General features: G+C 43.0%; 1 protein-coding gene across 2 annotated transcripts; it reads right to left on the bottom strand.

Moving 5' to 3' along the window:
- Positions 1-6394: 6394 nt before the first annotated feature.
- Positions 6395-18260, bottom strand: LOC147637173 (serine/arginine-rich splicing factor SR45a-like). 2 transcript variants are annotated; one of them, XR_015266339.1, is made up of 8 exons: positions 18125-18260; positions 17967-17986; positions 8584-8685; positions 8352-8466; positions 7987-8136; positions 7644-7817; positions 7245-7305; positions 7037-7115 (listed from the first exon to the last, which is right to left on the bottom strand). XR_015266339.1 is itself a non-coding variant. In XM_086800780.1 (7 exons), the coding sequence occupies exons 1-7, from the start codon at positions 18125-18127 to the stop codon at positions 6907-6909; spliced, it is 660 nt and encodes a 219-aa protein (XP_086656906.1). In that variant the 5' UTR covers positions 18128-18260; the 3' UTR covers positions 6395-6906. The 2 variants fall into 2 exon arrangements, 1 of the variants encoding a protein (XP_086656906.1); XM_086800780.1 differs by lacking the exon at positions 7644-7817 and having other exon boundaries at positions 6395-7115.
- Positions 18261-18539: the final 279 nt, after the last annotated feature.

Genomic DNA, 18539 nt, shown 5'->3' with positions numbered 1-18539 from the left:
ATCAAGAATTGGCCAGAATTGAAATCCGCTAAGGTGCAAAGTTTCTTGGTATTATGCTCCTATATATTACAAGAGGTTCATTAGAAACTTTGCCACCATTGCCGCTCCATTACATGATCTAACCAAGAAGAAGGTAGTATTCAGATGGGGTGAGCATCAGAGACATGCCTTCAACTTATTGAAAAAAAAGCTTACTACTACTGGACCAATATTGGTCATTCCAGACCTAGTGAAACCTTTTGTGGTGGAATGTGATGGGGGTAGTTTTTAATAAGAAGGACATGTGGTAGCCTTTGGGAGCCAAATGTTACAACATGCCGAGAAACATTTACAAGTTTATGAGGAAGAACTTATAGCCACGATTCATGCTCTTACTTCATGGAAGCATTATTTGCTTGGGGCTGATTTCATGGTGAAGACGGATCATCAAGGTTTGATATATTTTCTGACCCAAGCTAAGCTTTCCGAGAAGCATATGAGGTGGGCAACCTTTTTGTCCATGTTTCATTTCTAGATTATCCATACACATGGAAAGAAAAATGTGGTTGTAGATGCTCTATCTAGGAGACCACAAGTACATTCAGTGACCATTTCCTATCATAGAGAGTTGGATTCCATGAGAGATCACTATGTGCATATGATGAAGAGTTTGGTGGGATCGTGCAAAAGCTAGAGGATGGTCAGACACTTAATCACTATTCCTTGTGAAAGAGGGATATTTGATGATAGATACACGGTTATGCGTAAGCAAGGATTTGAGAAAAAAAGTGATTGAAGAGTCACATGCACCACCTTATGCAAGGCATAGAGGTATTTGTTCTACTACGCATACATTGGGAACGATACTTCTATTGGCCTACCATGAGAAAGGATATTGACACAAGTATGTATCTGAATGTTTGACTTGTCAAAAGCTTAAGTATAATCGTAAAAAGACTCCAAGACTACTTATGCCTCTACCCGTTCTCGACATGCCATGGGAAAGTATAGCATGGACTTCATTTTTTACTTACCAAAGTCGAAGTTTGGGAATGATGGTATTTCAACCACTGTGGATAGGGTCAATAAGGAAGCTTATTTCATTCCAGTAAGGAAGATCATCAAGGCAAACCACATAGCAAGGATTTTCTTGTTGGCACAAGTGTTCAAACATCATGGAATTCCCAAGTCTATCGTTGGTGATCGAGATCCCAGCACCACCACTTTGTTTTGGAGGGCATTGTTTGATAATATGGGGATGAAATTAGATTTTTCTTCCTCATATCATCCACAAATGGATAGACATAGTGAGATAGAAAATTCAACCATATTGGATTTGTTAAAGTGCTATGTGGCAGAAGAAAAAACGGAGTGGGAGAAGTATCTTCCACTAGTAGAGTTTGCCTACAACAGTACAGTAGCGCATAGTTCCATAAGAAAAGCACCGTTTGAGTTTGTTTATGCCAAGTTGTACTATCCCCACTTCTAAGGACTAAGGATGAGATATTTGTAGAAGATGAGTATGTCAAGGATTCGGATACGGATTTCACATAGGTGCGGACAACCATAAAGAGGTTGAGGGCTAAGTAGACAAAGGTTGTGGATAAGCATAGAAGGGCAGAGGAGTACAAGAAAGGTGATTGGGTATTGTTGAAGCGCTTGAGAAAACAAGGCTTTGCAAGAAGAAGGGCAAAGAGAAGGTTTATCCTAAGTTGTCCAACAGGTACTATGGACCTTTCCAAATATGAAAAAAGATCAACGATGTGGCTTTTAGACTAACATTACCCAATAATTACAATGATGTTCATGTAAGTCTCCTAAGAGCTTATAAGGGTCCCAAACCTTTGGAACCAGTGAACAAGGATCCACCAGAAGTTGAAGAGCTGGAGGAGGTTCTTCAACTAGAGTAGATTGTCTTTCATAAGGAAATAAGGAGATAGCATGGCAAGGTTACTAGAAAGTACCTTATCACGTTTAAGAATTATTTGGCTAAGGATGCCAACTGGGTGGATGAGAACTTCTTTGTGGAATATTCATAGGTTTTACAGGCATATCATGAAGCTTTTCAGTTGACGACAACTGATTAGTAGCCGAGGGGATGTCACCGACCTTTGTATTTTAACATCCAACGAACCAAGAACAAAGGAGAATGCTCAAGGTTTATATTCCACTCTATAGGGAATTGAGTATTCTAGAACTCGACGGTTGTTGTCCAAGTTTTATCCAAAAGGAGAAACTTTGAGATTGAACAACACTAAATCTTTTGTGCGCAAGAGTCATGGGACTAGCCATCTCATGGAGGCACTGTTTATTAGTGAAGGAAATCAAAACTAAGTACATTGATATGAAAATTGTTAGTCTATCACATAGTCAGACACTGACATAGGTAGTTGAACTACAAGAGGAACAAGTGTAAAAACCAAGAAATTGGTGTCAAAACCAAGGAACTGTTTGTGCATTCATTTGTTTATTTTATTTTGCCTTGTGAGTATATTTGTGCATGTGTCAAGGATCGCGATGCCCAGTTAAACCCAAGAACGAGCATGTGTGCACGTGTTTGTGTCTTATGAAATATAACAAATGTGTGTTGATCTTGATAGAAAAAAAATCATGCTAGGAAACTCCTACCTAAGGGCGACTATAGAGGTGCAAGGGGTGGGAGTATCTACCATAGAGGTCAAAAGGTCAAACCCAAGGTCACTCTATGTGAAGGGTGAAAACCATGAGGGCAAGATGCTCCCCAAAGCCAAGCACAAGAGAAGAGAAGGACATTCCGCATGAAAAACCATGCCTCGAGCTAGAGAGAGGAGCTAAGCCCATTTTAAAAAAAAGTAGAGAAAATCAAGACCTAACAGTTGAGAACAATTGTTTAATAAGTTGGGGGATGTCACCAAAGCATCAAAATATAGATTGCTGATATAAAAAACACAACACGCGCGCGTAAAAAAAGTTTAAAATTTTTTTAAAAAAAAGTGGCTTGATGCTAATGACATGATGGCGATGGTGGCGTAGCATTGACACGTAGCAATAAAGCAACACAAGGTTAAGCTTACAGTCTTCAAGACCAAACCGTATAAGTAACCTCTCTTTACCTTGGGTAGCCTAATACCCTTGCACAAAAGTGTTAGGCCACGTGGACTCTAAAAAAACTGGATGGACGGCCATGTGGACGCTAAAAAAAACTAGATGCTCTTTTTTCAGATCGACTCGAGATTCATTGGGGAAGGTGAGAGAGGAAGACCACCGATTTTCAAAACCCCAATGCTAATTTTTGCAGCAGAAGCTTACCTCGAAGGTCAATTTCTCTCTCCCGCACAGCGTTGAAGTACTGCGGGGAGTGCAGAATAAGGTCAATTGTCAAGCGCACCATGGTCGTATGCACCAAGAAGCCGATCAGAAGAGGGGGGAGGGAGGAGAAGAAACGAAGGGGCTCAGACTGTTGCCCGCACTACGCTGGAGGAGACTAGGAACATGTGGCTCGAGCTCATGCAGGAGAACCACAAGAAGAACGTGCTCATGGCCACCACAGTCGTTCTCTTCAAGGACGCACTGGCCACCTACTTCACTTTCACTCACCACCAGCGTGGCAGCTTCAAGTAGCTACCTAGTGTAGGTCACAATACCGCTGAGACGACGACCACCTCAAGTCCACCAACTTAACATCCGTGGCGTCGGGGCAACACAGCACCGTCAAGTGTGTGGCCATGCTGGTGTGCTTCATAGTGTCGTTTGTGTGCCACACGCAGTCCATCCGCTTCCTCAACCAGGTGGTGAATATCCGACCATCGACAGTACTAGTACCTCCATCATCGAAACTCTCGCTAACATGCTGGAGAACGGAGCCCTCCTCCACATCGTGGGCTATGGCTTGCTGTAAGCTCTACATCTCTGAGAGCATAAACGAGCAAGCATTGGGCGCCATATCCGAGTAGCGAATCTCTCATTAGTGGAGTCATTTGGGAGCTCTGAATAGGAGAATCATTTAGGAGAATTCAGTTTTTTCCTTAGTGGTGAGGGCAAGGCATCGTGATGTTGTGTCAAGAGCGGGCTAGTAGGAGGTTGGTCACCTGCAAGACTGTGTTGGTTCACAAGAAAGACAAGAAGAGAAAATTGGATGGGAAGAAGAAGAGGGCATTCATTGAGCATGACGCCTAGATCAGGTGGAAGGCGGAGGTGTTGGGCAAGTTGAGAGGCCAGTCGGGTATTGTTCCACTGGAGAAGACATTGGAGGGCGAGGATGATTGCATTCACCTACTGACGGCATATTGCGAGGGAGACGACTTCCTGCTTCACCACCGGATGCAACCTCAATGAGCACAAGGCTGCCAATCTGTTAGCCAGAATCACACATGCCCTCGCCTCATGCCACCAACTAGGCCTCCACAAGGACATAAAACCGCAAAACATGTTCCAAAGAAAGGAGAAAAGGATTAGGAGTTCCAAACCAAGTTGGATTCTCAACAAGAGCTCTTCATCCACATTATGCCGGATAAGGCGTCCAACAATCTGACCATCATCGACAACGGTATTGGCATGTCCAAGGCTGGTACAATTCTTGATGATTTTTTTCAGTTGCATGATGTTTCTTCCCCTCTCTTGGCTTTGTGTTGGTGTCAAGGTGTAATGTGAGCTCTTCTTTAGATCTGGTTAACAACCTCAAAACGATTGCACACTCCAGGACGAAGAAGTTCATGGAAGCCCTAGCTGCCAGAGCCGATGTGAGCATGATAGAGCCGTTCGGTGTAGGCTTTTACTCTACTTATCTTGTGGCCAAGAAGGTTGTGGTCACGTCGAAGCACAAAGATGATGAACAATACGAGTGTATACTAAGCAGCTAACGCATAGTCAACATACACCAAACGTACTGACCATGCGTTAGCTACTTAGTATACACTCATAGTATCCTTGATGATTAATTATCTTAGCATCTCTAATAAACGCAACTACCTCATACACAAGATATCTTGGTGCATAAATGTAAGCAAATACTCTCTCTCTCTCTCTCTCTCTCTCTCTCTCTCTCTCTCACACACACACACACACACACACACATACACACATCATCAAAACCAAGTGCACTCCATGCTCTGAAGCTTACAAAACGAGAGTTTTTTCTACCTTTTCTTACCGTGTTTTGTGTGAGTGCTTGGGTAGTATACGTCGTGTAGTATAGAGCATATTTGAAATGCTCAAATAAACATGAATTTGAAAGCATACTTAGAGGCTGACATCCGCAACAATCGATGAGAGCTTGAAGCCTGTTCTTATGTTCAATGGACATTCAAAAGTTCCTCGCAAATAAAAAAAATTACAAATTCATTACCACATTTAAAAATGAGTTTTATATCATGAATCAATACGTAGAACTAATGGCCGCCTTCAACACGGAAGGTGTTTTGGTCCACTTTCTATATCAATAGTGCTATTTGAAAAACGAGAGAAAGAAACACTCCTATATTTATTAAATTTTGGCGAAGACTGTGCCAACTCCCCGCCATACTTTAAGTATGGGGTTTTTTTTTTTAACTTCACACAAACAAGCACGAAAATTCTATGACTTGATAAATGACGTGTAACTCAGATTCAAATGTAATAATGAATTTAGAATTATCTACCTTGCGATAATAAGCTCGTTCAAGCTCTATAAGCAGTTCATATAAAAATGTTAATGCTTGTTCAAGCTCTATAAGTTGTTCATATAAACTTGAGAAAGATACGCATACAAAGAAAGACGTGCTACAAAAACAGTATGATTACAATGTCCATGTTCATTCAAGCGCTTTAAGACATTTATACGTGAAAGGAAGGACACACAAAGTATGTTAACAACACACAAGTACAAGCAATCAAGAGAATAAGGTTACCCAAGCATTCTAGTTCTTCTTTGTTTGCAACATCATAATACCATCATCACGTTGCATATACTATATGCCCAAATAACAATGCAACGAGTTGAAATGTCATTTTAAATGACACATATAGTTAAGCCTTAAAGACTAAAATCTTCTCCTCAATAGGACAAGTGAGCAACAAGTCATCAATGTATAAAACGATAACCAAAAAACAATCTTACTTCTCTTCAAATAAAGGATACTCTCAATTGGATTGTTGCAAAAACCATTTCCACCCAAGTAAGCATTTCTATTCTCATACCATATTCTAGAACCTACCTTCGACCGTATAAGGCTTTTCTTAACTTACATACTTTAGATTCATATCTCTTCTCAACAAAACCAAGAGACCGATATACATATACCTCCTCATGCAAGTCACCATTAAAGAAAACAATCCCGATATCCACGTTATGTACATTCCCTAGCTGGCATGCGAAGAATTAGGCACACAGTTACACAAGAATAATACAGCAACACACAAGAATGTTACCATGCACAAGGGTCATAGACGATTGACAATCTTAATGAACACTCAAAAGCTTGTATTCTGGCCGACTGCTGTCGATCATGCTGTCAGAGGAGGACGTCATGGTATCATGAGGACCACAAGGATTTGTCAGAAGAGGTAGTGACAGCCAAGATGCTAACCGCCCTGTTAAGAGCTCATGTAAGTGTAAGTTAGCTTCCCTTACTATTCATAGAGACCTTTGACAAATTATATACGTGGTAGAGATCTGAGGCACCAGTAAGTCTAATCATCTTCCGAGTTTGTAAACAAAGCAACAGATTACACACCACCTGTCCCATCTTAAGCAAAGGCGATCACTTTTAACAACAGCCCATATTCAAGAACCCAAGCTTTTGCTTCTATCCTGGCAGACAGTAGTCTACTAGAGCCACGTGCAAAAACTAGTGTCCTAATGAATGTACTTGGAGTCCTAAATCGGAGCTTCCTGAAACCATGCCACCGAGTCCATTGCCCAAAATTACTGCCAAAATACCAGCCATGCTCCCAAACGCATCTCAAAGTGCACTACCTTGAGTATGGAGACCGAGTTCGTGACCTTGATCGTGAATAGCCACGCCTCGGACTACGGTAAGGAGAATATCCCGGTGACCTACCTCGATCACGCCCATACCTTTGACTGCGATATGGTGAATACTCTGGAGAGTAGTCACGACGCCGGGAACGATATGAATCATGTGAGGGCTCATAATGGCGTCTGCTACGATCACCATACCCTAGAAAATAGAGCAAAATCAGTTGGTGCATGCATGCACTGTGGGCCTGTGTGCATTGCACGTGTGCAGGCATGTCCATCATACATCCGATAATACTTGCCTGAAATCAAACATTAAGTGCAACTATACCTGGTCTTCTGATACCAAGGTATCTTCCTGGAGTGGGTGTTCGCGGTCGTCGACGCCTGGCCTGGTACAAAAAACAAATAGCAGTCATCCAGTGTGTATGTGCTATCATCATAAGCAATAACCCGCTCCATAAAATCAGCAACAAACCCAAGAGAGTCGGAAAGACTATCAAGTCTAATATCTGTGTACATACAAAAACACCAGTTTTCAAGGCCTATTTTCATATTGTACAGCCAATAGGATGTGCATCGTGTTGGGAAACCTATACACCCAGCTACTCAGGTAGGCCAAACAGCAAACGTCATGCGATAACTAGTCTGCTACATAAGCAAGAAAACTCTTGACAACTCTTGGAAATTACGTTGCACAAATGGGTGCAAATCTTTAAGCAAAATATACCCGAACTCAGATGCCTTGCTTAAAGTTGTGGTCATTGTTTGAGCTTTGAAAGGTAGTGTGGCAGGCATGGTAATTGTTAAGTTGGTGCAAAGCAGGAACTGCTATAATTTGACCAAGTGATCTAGTGCTGTAGCTCTGAAATTGACTTGGCCTGCCTTGGCACCAACCAAGAAGCTGAAAAGAAATCTGAATATTTGAATCAAAGTTTCGGCAACTCTAAGCTCTGTAAAATTTACAAACAAAGGCATGATACAAATGTTCGGGCAGACAAAAAAAAAAAGCCAAATATGAAACCAAACAAGGTCAACATGAGCCCAAAAAAACATAGATAAAGAGTAGGCACCTTTTCAACTGTAACAACCCTTCCGTCAAGTGTGGATCCATTCAGGTACTTGATACACCGTTCAGCAGTCGCAACCGTGTCCATAGTGATGAATGCAAAGCCACGGGATGCTCTCGAACGGGCATCAACTACTAGTCTGCATTCCACCACCTGACGAAAAACAATCTATAGCTTAGCTGCACTGTTGCAAATGTGGCAGAGCAGTTATGGCATGTGACAACAACTGACATGTGGGAAACAGGGGGTTTTGCCTTCAAACTTGGATAGACATCATCTGCGATTATTAAAAGCGATCTGACACAACAGTGCATAAATATCCAAATTTTATATGGCAGGAAAACCACTCGTAAGAACAAAATCCATACCTTGCCTTCCTTCGCAAAATAATCCTCTAGATCGCTCTCTGTGGTCCGTGTGGAAAGACCAGTCACAAAAAGATTATTTCCAGGATTGGTAGCATCAGGTAAACCATTAGGACTCCTGTCAAAGGGGGGTTTAAAACACAAAGTCTCATGAGCCAAAACAAGGCATAAAACTTACCCAGTCCAAATATGTGATTTTCCTTTTCAAGTCTAAGAACAAGAACATTCTGCTCACCTTGACCCACTCCGTGATCTTGATGGAGAGCGCCCCCGCCTCACAGGTGGGGTACGAGATCGCGAACGGTACTTTGAGCGCCTAGGAGGAGACACAGAATACCTGAAAGCCAGTAAAAATTACCTTCAAAAGGCTGAAAGATCATTGCAAACTTGGGAATGTGAGGCTGCTCATGTACTGTCAGTAAATGGAAGGCACGAATTACTCTAGGATACCATACAACAGCTCTATACATAGTCCCTGTGACTTGGGGAGCGAATTGGGGAAAACAGACATGCATGAACACAAGCTTTACAAAGGACATTTGATAATGTTCACAAACTTATTAAAAAGGGTGGACATTCTATTAAATGGGCACCTCATGTTTTAAAAGGACTCATACTCACTTAGAACAATGGACAAGGTATGACTCAGGGACCTCGTCTTTTTTCACTCATTAGACTGGACATCCATATGCGGGCACCTTAGTCATGGACAAGCATGAGCACCAGGTGATCAACTCTCTCAAAACAGGTGGAAAAACTAGCATTGCATGGCCCACCTTAGTCTTAGGTGGTTAAAAATATTACAGAGGCTTCCATTAATCATCACCACCAACCTTTAGTCTTAATCATTCCATAAAGGATAGAGTAGAGATCTCTACATCATACTCCTCCCGATCCGTTGTCACGCCAACTCGGTTATAGTCCATTGAGTAGCCACACACTCCTCCCGATCCGTTGTCACGCCAACTCGGTTAAAAATACTACAGAGACTTCCATTAATAAAAATATTATAGAGGCTTCCATTAATCCATTATAGAAGCAAAAGCAAGACTGAACTGCACAATGGGAGAGTGTGTTGTATTATGAGAGAAAACAAACTTATCTACAAGGCCATAAGTGTTAACACACTTAAATTGTGGCCGACCGTATGCCCAAGGCTCGTAAGTGTCCTATTGCTTATACAATGCTTAATCTCATTCATAGGAGATTCATCCTAGCTACCTACCACACGCTCTTGGAGCAAAAATCACCATAACTATTCTGTTGAATCATCACATGCGCCCGTAGATTTGGACACCATTGCTTCATAGCTTAATCATACATCCATTTGATGTGTCTATCTTTGCTCCTTGATGTAGAATATTACTAGCCACAGCTGTTAATCCCAAAATGGGTTAAAATTTCCCCCTTCCTAATGTTGACCACATCCTCGTGATCAAATAGAAGACTTTTTGTGAAAAGAATTGAGAAGCTTACTGTTAGGGTTAATTCATAAAATCCATTTAATGCTGCCGACTGTGTCCTCTGGATGCGCCTGCTGCCAGCACATTCTGTCCTGCAGCCGACAGTCCTTTGGTCATGCTGATGTCAGCCTCCATGCAGCCGACAGCCTTCTGATCCATGCTATGCTCCATGTCCACCTCAGATGAGTCACCTGAAGCTCCTACCTTCTGGTTCTACTGGTTCATAATCTTTATCTGCTTGCCTCTTCTGGATCTAGCCCTAGAAATGTCCATGGCATCTGTGATGCACATGACAGCAGAGAGAAGAAGAGAGAGTGGTGTCAAGGTTTTATGTATTTTAATATGGTACAAAAAGGTTGCATAAATGCTTGTACATGTCTGGGCCTTGGTCAGCCCCAAGGGGTTGACCCTTGGCCCCTTTCTACATAACTTCTACTGCCTAGACTTATAAATGAATGACTTTATGCACTTATGCTTATATGTATGTGAGGGACGCAATCAACCAACCACACCAAGGCCTGTCAGCCTGCTATGGACCTAAACTAGGGATTAAATCTCGTTAATTATGTGCTTTGCCTTAAATATTGTCCACCATGTTGCCATGCCCTTTCTGGCTGCTGCTACCTCATGCCTAGACAATCTACTAGCAGTCGACCGTGTCCTATTGGCTACCAACAGGTCATCTAGCCCCCATGATGTCATGTGCACAAAGTGTATCTACCGTGTGCAACAAGCAAACAAGACTAGCTTCGAGGCTTGGGGAAGCTTAAAGCTAGGCAGGCTGATTGGCGAGCTGGGCTAGGGATAGACTGACGAACGGACATCCAAGTATGGACGGGCGGGCTCCCAAGTGTAGACGCCTGGTGACCGGCCAAGAACCTATAAAAGGGTGGCCAAGGTTCGTCAGTTGTTCATACAATCTCGCGAGTCTTTGTGAGAGCTCTACGGTCAGGAGCCTAGATCTAATGCAGACGTGCACATGCTTCATGCAACTGAGACCGGCAACAATCTCGAGACTCACAAGGGTAGCTCCTTGGCAGTATGGGACGTCATGGGGTAGAGACTGCTCGGTGCGTCTTGCTAGTTAGCTCAGCTCGTGGCTCGGTGGGAAAGCCAAGACTTGTGGGTTTTTCCCACGGTTGTAATGGTTGGGTGTGGTGAGTCAGGCCTGCATCCCCTTCACGTTGTTTGGCTTTGTTTTGGAGGTTTCGAGTCGTGTTTCAGGATTACTCTACGAGGAGATCCATGGGGATTTGACAATGGTATCAAAGCCGGATTGGTTCAGTTGGACTCGCCTTCTCATGTAAAAGTTCATCCTGTATTTCATGTCAGTAGACTTAAGGAAGTATTGGGTGGAACAGTCCACTTAGTTACCCCTCAAGAAATCATAGATATCAAGGATATTACATTTGTGCCACACGAACCGGAAAAGATTCTTGGATTTCGTGAAAGACGGTTGCGGAATACACTACTCACGGAATACAAGATCAAGTGGAAGGATCGCTGTTGAGGAGGACGCTACATGGAAGACATTGACTACCCTTCAAAGGGACTACCCTGGGTTTTTACTGAGCTCAGGAGTGAGCTCTTAGAGAAAGGGGAGTATGTCATGAGCACAGGGTGTATCTACCGTGTGCAACACACACACACAAGTAGCTTCGAGGCTTGGGGAAGCTTAAAGCTAGGCAGGCTGATTGGCACGCTGAGCAAAGGATAGACTGACGAGTGGGCACCCAAGTATGGATAGGCGGGTGCCCAAGTGTGGATGCCCGATGACCGGCCAAGAGCCTATAAAAGGGTGGCCAAGGTTAGTCAGTTGTTCATAGAGTCTCACGAGTCTTTGCGAGAGCTCTACAATCAGCAGCCTAGATCTAGTGCAGACCTGCACATGCTTCATGCAGCTGAGAACAACAACAATCTCGAGACCCGCGAGGGTAGCTCCCTGGTGGTATGGGACGTAATGGGGTAGAGACTGGTCGGTGCGTCTTGCTAGTTAGCTTAGCTCGTGGCTCGATGGGAACAGCCAAGATTTGTGGGTTTTGTCCACGACTGTCATGGTTGGGTGGTGAGTCAGGCCTGCACCCCCTTCACGTTGTTTGGCTTTGTTTTGCAAGTTTCGAGTCATGTTTTAGGATTGCTCTACGAGGAGATCCGTGGGGGTTTGACACATGATGATGATGGTGATGGTGATGGGGATGGGGATGGGGATGGGGATGATCCTATTGACGAAACTAGGGCTTTTGCTGAAGATGATGCTGCTATTGACGATGCTTCTGATGATGGTGTCCTACTCATGCTTAACCAAGGATTAAGACAATTCATGCACAGGATTAGCCATGGCACAACCGTGCACGTGACATTCTCTTCTGCTAAACTTGATGACGGGATGGACACTCTATCATCCTTCCTCCTTGGATTGCTACCGACTTTAAACTACTACTCACTTTGACTTCTACTTAACTGACTTTGACTTTGACTAATCTTTTTGTATAAACACCTTCACTCTTCATCTCCACTTCCAAGTCTTGCTAAAGAACTAAGCACCTATTCAACTATTGTCTCCATCATTGCTTTCCCTTACCCTTGACAGAGCAGTGGGTCACCTGCCAGAACTAATCATGCCTGTTGCTCTGCCTTTGGAACTGATCTAAGAGCTTAATGATGTACTAGTTTTGCGTACATACCCTCGAGAAACGCTTCCTCTGGCTTCGCCTGTTGTTTGCAGACCACTCCATCTGCTACCCTACTTGCTACATCCTTTCTACTGGAATTCTACACCTTCCTTGGGACTATGCTTAGTGAGCTAAGCTTGAATGCTCTGATACCAATGTTGCATGCACGGAAAGCCTTGTTGTACTGATCCACAACCCTAAGCCTGATTAAGAACAAGATGCTGATTAAACATGATTAAGACAGAGGAGAGAAAAGAGGAGAGATTAGTGTTAAGGTTTTCTGTATTTTAATATGGTACAAAAAGGTTGCATAAATGCTTGTACATATCTAGGCCTAGGTCAACCCCAAGGGGTTTGACCCCTGGCCCCTTTCTACATAACTTCTACTACCTAGACTTATGAATGAATGACTGAATTGGATCGTTGACTGAATTATGTGCTTATGCTTATATATATGTGCTTATGCTTATACATATGTGAGGGATGCAATCGGCCATCCACTAGAGCATGTCGACCATGTTGTCCACCATGTTGCTATGCCCTTTCTGGCTACTGCCGCCTCATGCCTAGACAGTATGTTGGCAACCACTGTGTGCTACTGGCTATCGACAAGTCATCTAGCCCCCATGATGATGATAATGGTGATGATCTTGTTGAAGAAGCTGAGGCTTTTGCGGAGGATGATGTTGCTACTGATGATGCTTCTGATGCTACTGATGATGCTGTCCTACTGATGCTTAACCAGGGATTAAGATTGTTCATGCACAAGACTAGCCATAGCACGGGCATGCACGTGACAAAGGGAAAAACACATACCCAAAAAAAGTGTTCGCACAATGCAATACAATTCATACAGTGTGAATTGTACTAGTTGTCAAAGTCACGCAGCAATAGCAGCACACACCACCCCAGGGCATTGAGCAACATCAATGGTTGGGCTCCCATCTCCCATTCGCTGCTCCCCACAAAAACCCGGCCAAAGAAGATATCTATAATAAGGTGCCACCACACCCTATATATAACTCTTCAACTTCCCATACTCTTGCATATGGGATAATCCACCACAACTTCCACTCATGCAATAACCCGAGGCAAATTACCACCTCTAACACGCTCCTTCAATTCGAGCACTCAATCAAGCAGAGGTTAGGACCCCCCCAGGACCACAGAGGCCGAGCTCTGATACCATGCACGCACACCACCCCAAGGCGCTAAGCAACGTCCGTGGCTAGGCTCCCATCTCCCAAACGTTTCTCCCCCCAAAAACCCAGGAGGAGGAGATATCTATGACAAGGTGCCACCACACCCTATATATGGCTCTTCAACTTCCCATGCTCTTGCATACGGGATAATCCACAACTTCCAATCATGTAATAACCCGAGAGTTGCTATACAAATTACCACCTCTTAACATGAGTACGGAATGAAACTATGCACTCATTATGAGATGTTTGAGCTGTAGTTTTGCTAATCCAAGGATCTTGTTCTCATCAAAAGAAAATAGGAAGTAAAAGACTTCAAGTGACTAGATTTATGTCATGTATTATTCAAATAAAATGGAAAGAAAAACTTTAAGCTTTCAATGTAATCATCTGTAAGCCCAGCGGGGCGTGCAGTGACAGACTCAACCACGTGTCCAAGAGATAAAAATATGAAGAGAGAAGGGGGAGAGAGAAAAGGGAATGGGGATCTTGCACAGTACACCACATTGGAACGCGGAACAAGCCCCGCCCCCTTTCAAGAATTTATTCAAGAACAATCCACAGGCATGCTAGCCAAGATCAGTACAATCCATGAATACAAAACAAACAAATATGCCGATGTAGGATATCCAAGTTGATGTCGATGTCGACGTACAAGATATCTAATGTCGAGCACACCAAGGGGATGACCCACAAGTATCTCTCACCGAGCTAGTACCAAATCCAAATATCCAAATCTAAATCCAATGAATCCAAATCCAAATCCAAGTCCAAGGCCAAGTCCAAGTCCAAGTCCAAGTCCAACTTCCATAACCAAGTTCCATGTTCATGTCCAAGCTTCATGCCCAACCTATATGTCCAAGTTCCATGTTTATGTCCAAGCTTCATGTTCCATGTCCAATCTATATGTCCAAGTCCAAGAAACACTCGCTCATCCCATGAGTAATCTCCACTCCTATAGCCTTGTCCATGAAGAAAACCATGGAAAAGCTCTTTCTTGCAAGAAAACTGATATAAAACCTGTTTTAATGGTTTTTGGGCGATAAAAACATCCAAACAGTAATTTTTAGGGTTTTTGGAGCAATTTTAGGGTTTCTGAAATTTATGTACGTACACCTCCGTACACGCGTCCATATCGCCCATGCATATGCCCATACAAGTCTTAGGATGACCGTACATCTAAAAAGCATGTTGGAGAAGGTGTTGATGGCGAAGAAGAAGCTCTTCATGATCATAATGATGTCCATACATACTCCACGATCTCTTTCAATCTTCAATCATCTTGTTCATGGTACTACAAGAGAAGTCCAATCCTTTTTATACTTGTAAGAGACCCTACTTTTTGCCAAAAAGCCTTCATGCTTTTGCTTTTCTCTTTTTACTTTTATTAATAAAATATTACTCAACTTTTGGTCTTTTCTCGCTCTAAGGCCTTGCTTTTTGGCCTTAGAGCTGCTTTTTGAGAAAGCGCCTTTTAGCTTTTTGGTTCGGCTCAGTCTCCTCTTTCCAATGGTGCCCTTGGCTCACGGTCAACCCTGTTTGACTTTTGCTTTTTCCTTGCTTTTTGACCAAGAATGGTGCTTTTTCTTAATCAATCCTTATGGACCCTGTTCCCATGTCTTCTTCCACCTGTCTGGTGTCCGGGCATGGATTTCATCATGTGAAATAGAGCTAGGAGGACCAAATAGTTACATCATCATAACTAAGCGACCAAAGATATGAAATCAATAGTTTTCATTGAAAGAGGTCCTTGACAATGGCATATTAGGCCCATGTGGCCTCTCGCCTGTGGGCGTGAAATGGTGCCAAGGGTTAAACATGCACAAGCTCTCCTACTAGCTCACCACATAACACCTTCAAGGGTTTTTTGAAGTGCCCTTGGGATGAGTCTTATGTGCAAATAACCAAGAGCTGCAATTCGCTACCAAGAATAGACTTATGAATCCTGAAAACATGAAATGAGTGCATCTCTTGCATTTTCACACTGATGAAGTAGTTTTGTACGTGTCATTGGCCTCTCACATCGAGTAGAAATGTTACTGTAACATGCGAAAGCTTCGTGGTCGAATCCGTAACTTCAATGCTCAGAATTCAGCAATCTTTCACGACGAATATAACGCACAAATTTGAAGTATTCAATATATTCATATGGTACAAAAAGGATTTACAAATCCTACAACCATAAGCTGCCTTGAAAAGGTAGTAATATACCTAATCTAATCCTAGTCTATGATCCAGCCCAATGATGGACTGAATGCTTCATATTGTTGAGCAATGTTGCCTTTTATAGGCTTGGAAAGACAGTGTGAACCGGCCGATTGCTCGTCAGCCAGCTTCTAGACAAAAACCATAAAACTTGCTACAGCCGACTGATCGTACTCTTGTATATGTTGGTCGACAACCCTCCATGTCCACCACCAGTCAAATCCCTTGCCACAGTAGCAAACCATGCTCCAAAACTCTGGTTCTGATTTGTTGCCTCTTCAGAACTAGCCTGGGATTAGCCAATGCATGTCTTGCACATGACATCCCCCTCTGCTAAACTTGATGACGGGATTCCAATCTGTGTTCTTGTCATAGTCACCATGAAACTCGTTTCAATGACTTTGAAACTCGTTTCACGTTTCAGTGTTGAAACGTTTCATGTGCACATCGAAAGCATATCGTTTCATGTGGGAAAAAAGGTTGTGATTTTGTGTGCTTTTTAGCTTTCATAATTCTTTATCTTTTCTTCTTTCATCCTATTTGTTCTTTTCTCATCTCTTTTGTATGTCTTCTTTGTTTACTCATGATAAATATGCTAATATCATCTTATAACTATTGGCCAGCACCTTCACATTTTATGTATATGATCGTTTCGGTCCAACGTTTCACTGTCCACCTACCTGGTGTTGAAATGTTTTGTTCCAAAATAAATCGTTTCAGCATCGTTTCGTTTCGATAGTGAAATGTTTCGCGGTGACCTTGGTTCTTGGATGACTGTCATCATCCCATTCTCTGTTTCCAGAGTCCCTCTGTCATCCTTCCTACTCTGGCAACCTTTTCACTCAACACCCGGCCCAATCTACAAATCCACTCGCTTTGATGAAGATCTATGCATCTATTCCATCCAGTCCCCATTCCGTTCTTGCCCTATCCCTGAACACTGTCTCTGGCCTTCTTTCCTAGGAAATGATCTGGCACTCTCACTCCACCCCTTGGAGGATCAACCTCCCCTCAAACCGTTCCCTGAAAGCCTTTCAGGGTGTGCCCGAATTCTTCCATGTCTTGTATTCCTTGTCTTGGGCCTCGTACTTGTGCACTTTCCTATGCCTTGGACCTATGCACCTTCATTTGCGACTGAATCAGTGTTTAGCTTTGCTGAGCTTGATGTTGAAGCAATGTTGCCTCGTTCCCACACCACCACAAGATCAAGACACAAGCGATGGTTTCATCCATGCGTGATGCAATAAGGGTGGGTGGGACATGGGCAGCAACAGTATCTTAGAACTGGCCGACAACCCTCTATGTCCACCACCAGTCAAATCCCTTGCCACAATAGCAACCCATGCTCCAAAGTCCTGCACATGACAGTTTTACAAAACCCCCCACAGAAAGGGATTTGGGAGGGAGGGGGTATAAATAGTAGTGCAACAAAAAAAAGGGCCTTTCATCAGCTAGCTCTTATCCAAATGGTACGCTCGCGACCTACTTAAGGCCTTTATACAGACTCTTATCCAAGTGGTTAGCTCGCTACTTACTTAGGGTCTTTACATAGTCCTCTGAGATGGACGGAAGAATTGCCTTCCGTGAGATGGATGGAGAGAAATCCCCACCCATGCTCTGCCACTCGCTGCCCATCATATGATCTTGACATATTTTGATGGGCAGGTATAGTCTGTCTTAAAGGCCGTGAGCTCAAACCTTGACACTTTTGCTGCTCCCCCATGTCTCCCCCATGACACATATTTTGATGGGCAGGTATAGTCTGTCTTAAAGGTCGTGAGCTCAAACCTTGACACTTTTGCTGCTCCCCCATGTCTCCACCACCCAACTTTGTTTTTTTTTTATAATGGCTTACAGTTGCAGAGCTACTGAGAAATTTTATCCCTCATAAAAAGCATTTGAGCAAAGCACAGTAAAATCTAAAACACGATTTTTTATCACGCTAATTAACCCAAGAAAATTGTAAAAAACAAGAATTTGGAAGTAAGATAAACCCTGAGCATTTTCTTGGGGAAAAGAACTAAAAGATAAACCCTAAATATGCAGGTATCAGGAAAAAGAGGAAAGCGAGCATACCTGCGCGATGGTGGATCGGCCTGCACAAAACAAGGGCACAAGAGATGTAAATTATTTTGCAGTTTTTATTTTGATTTCCCTTTTCTTTTTTAAGCGCTTCAAACGCAGGGATCGTACTGCGTTCTATCGCAAAATTTCTGAAAACAAGAAGAGCATACCATGTGAAAGAGGAAGAAGAGCTCCAAGAAGCGCTCACAAAGAGTCTCCCCGTTCAAATTCTTTGATACATAGCACCCCTTTTTAGACCTAGGCTTCCTTCACACTTGGGCGCATCAAATTTGTGGTCTATCAAATTCCGGTCACTACAAAGGAATTCATCAAATTTGTGGTCTATCAAAATCCGGTCTCACTATCTTCTTTTTTTATCAAATATCAAATTCTCGTCTCTCTTTCTGCTACCAATAGCACGCGTGCACATGCGTGGTGGTTGTTGCAAAGACGCACGTCATGGTCTATCACAATAAGAAGAGAACTCAAATCCTTTATTTAGCTATGCCAAATCCTCCTTATATAAAGGAACCCCCTAGAGTCATTGCCCAGTTACTACTAGGATCATAGGGTCCAATTCTCCAA

This window comes from Cibotium barometz, chromosome 7 (genome assembly GCF_041138505.1).
Source record: "Cibotium barometz isolate CiBa-2024 chromosome 7, ASM4113850v1, whole genome shotgun sequence".
NCBI classification, from domain to species: domain Eukaryota; kingdom Viridiplantae; phylum Streptophyta; class Polypodiopsida; order Cyatheales; family Cibotiaceae; genus Cibotium; species Cibotium barometz.
The sequence above is the reverse complement of the archived record's forward strand: the minus strand, read 5'-3'. Positions and strand labels throughout refer to the sequence as shown.

Excerpts from the sequence above, each read along its gene's own strand:
- LOC147637173 (XM_086800780.1), bottom strand. Across the intron at positions 8,137-8,351 it reads ATTTTGCGAAGGAAGGCAAG|GTGGTGGAATGCAGACTAGT; the intron begins GTATGGATTTTG and ends GTTTTTCGTCAG. Across the intron at positions 7,116-7,244 it reads CCTTGGTATCAGAAGACCAG|GGTATGGTGATCGTAGCAGA; the intron begins GTATAGTTGCAC and ends TCTATTTTCTAG.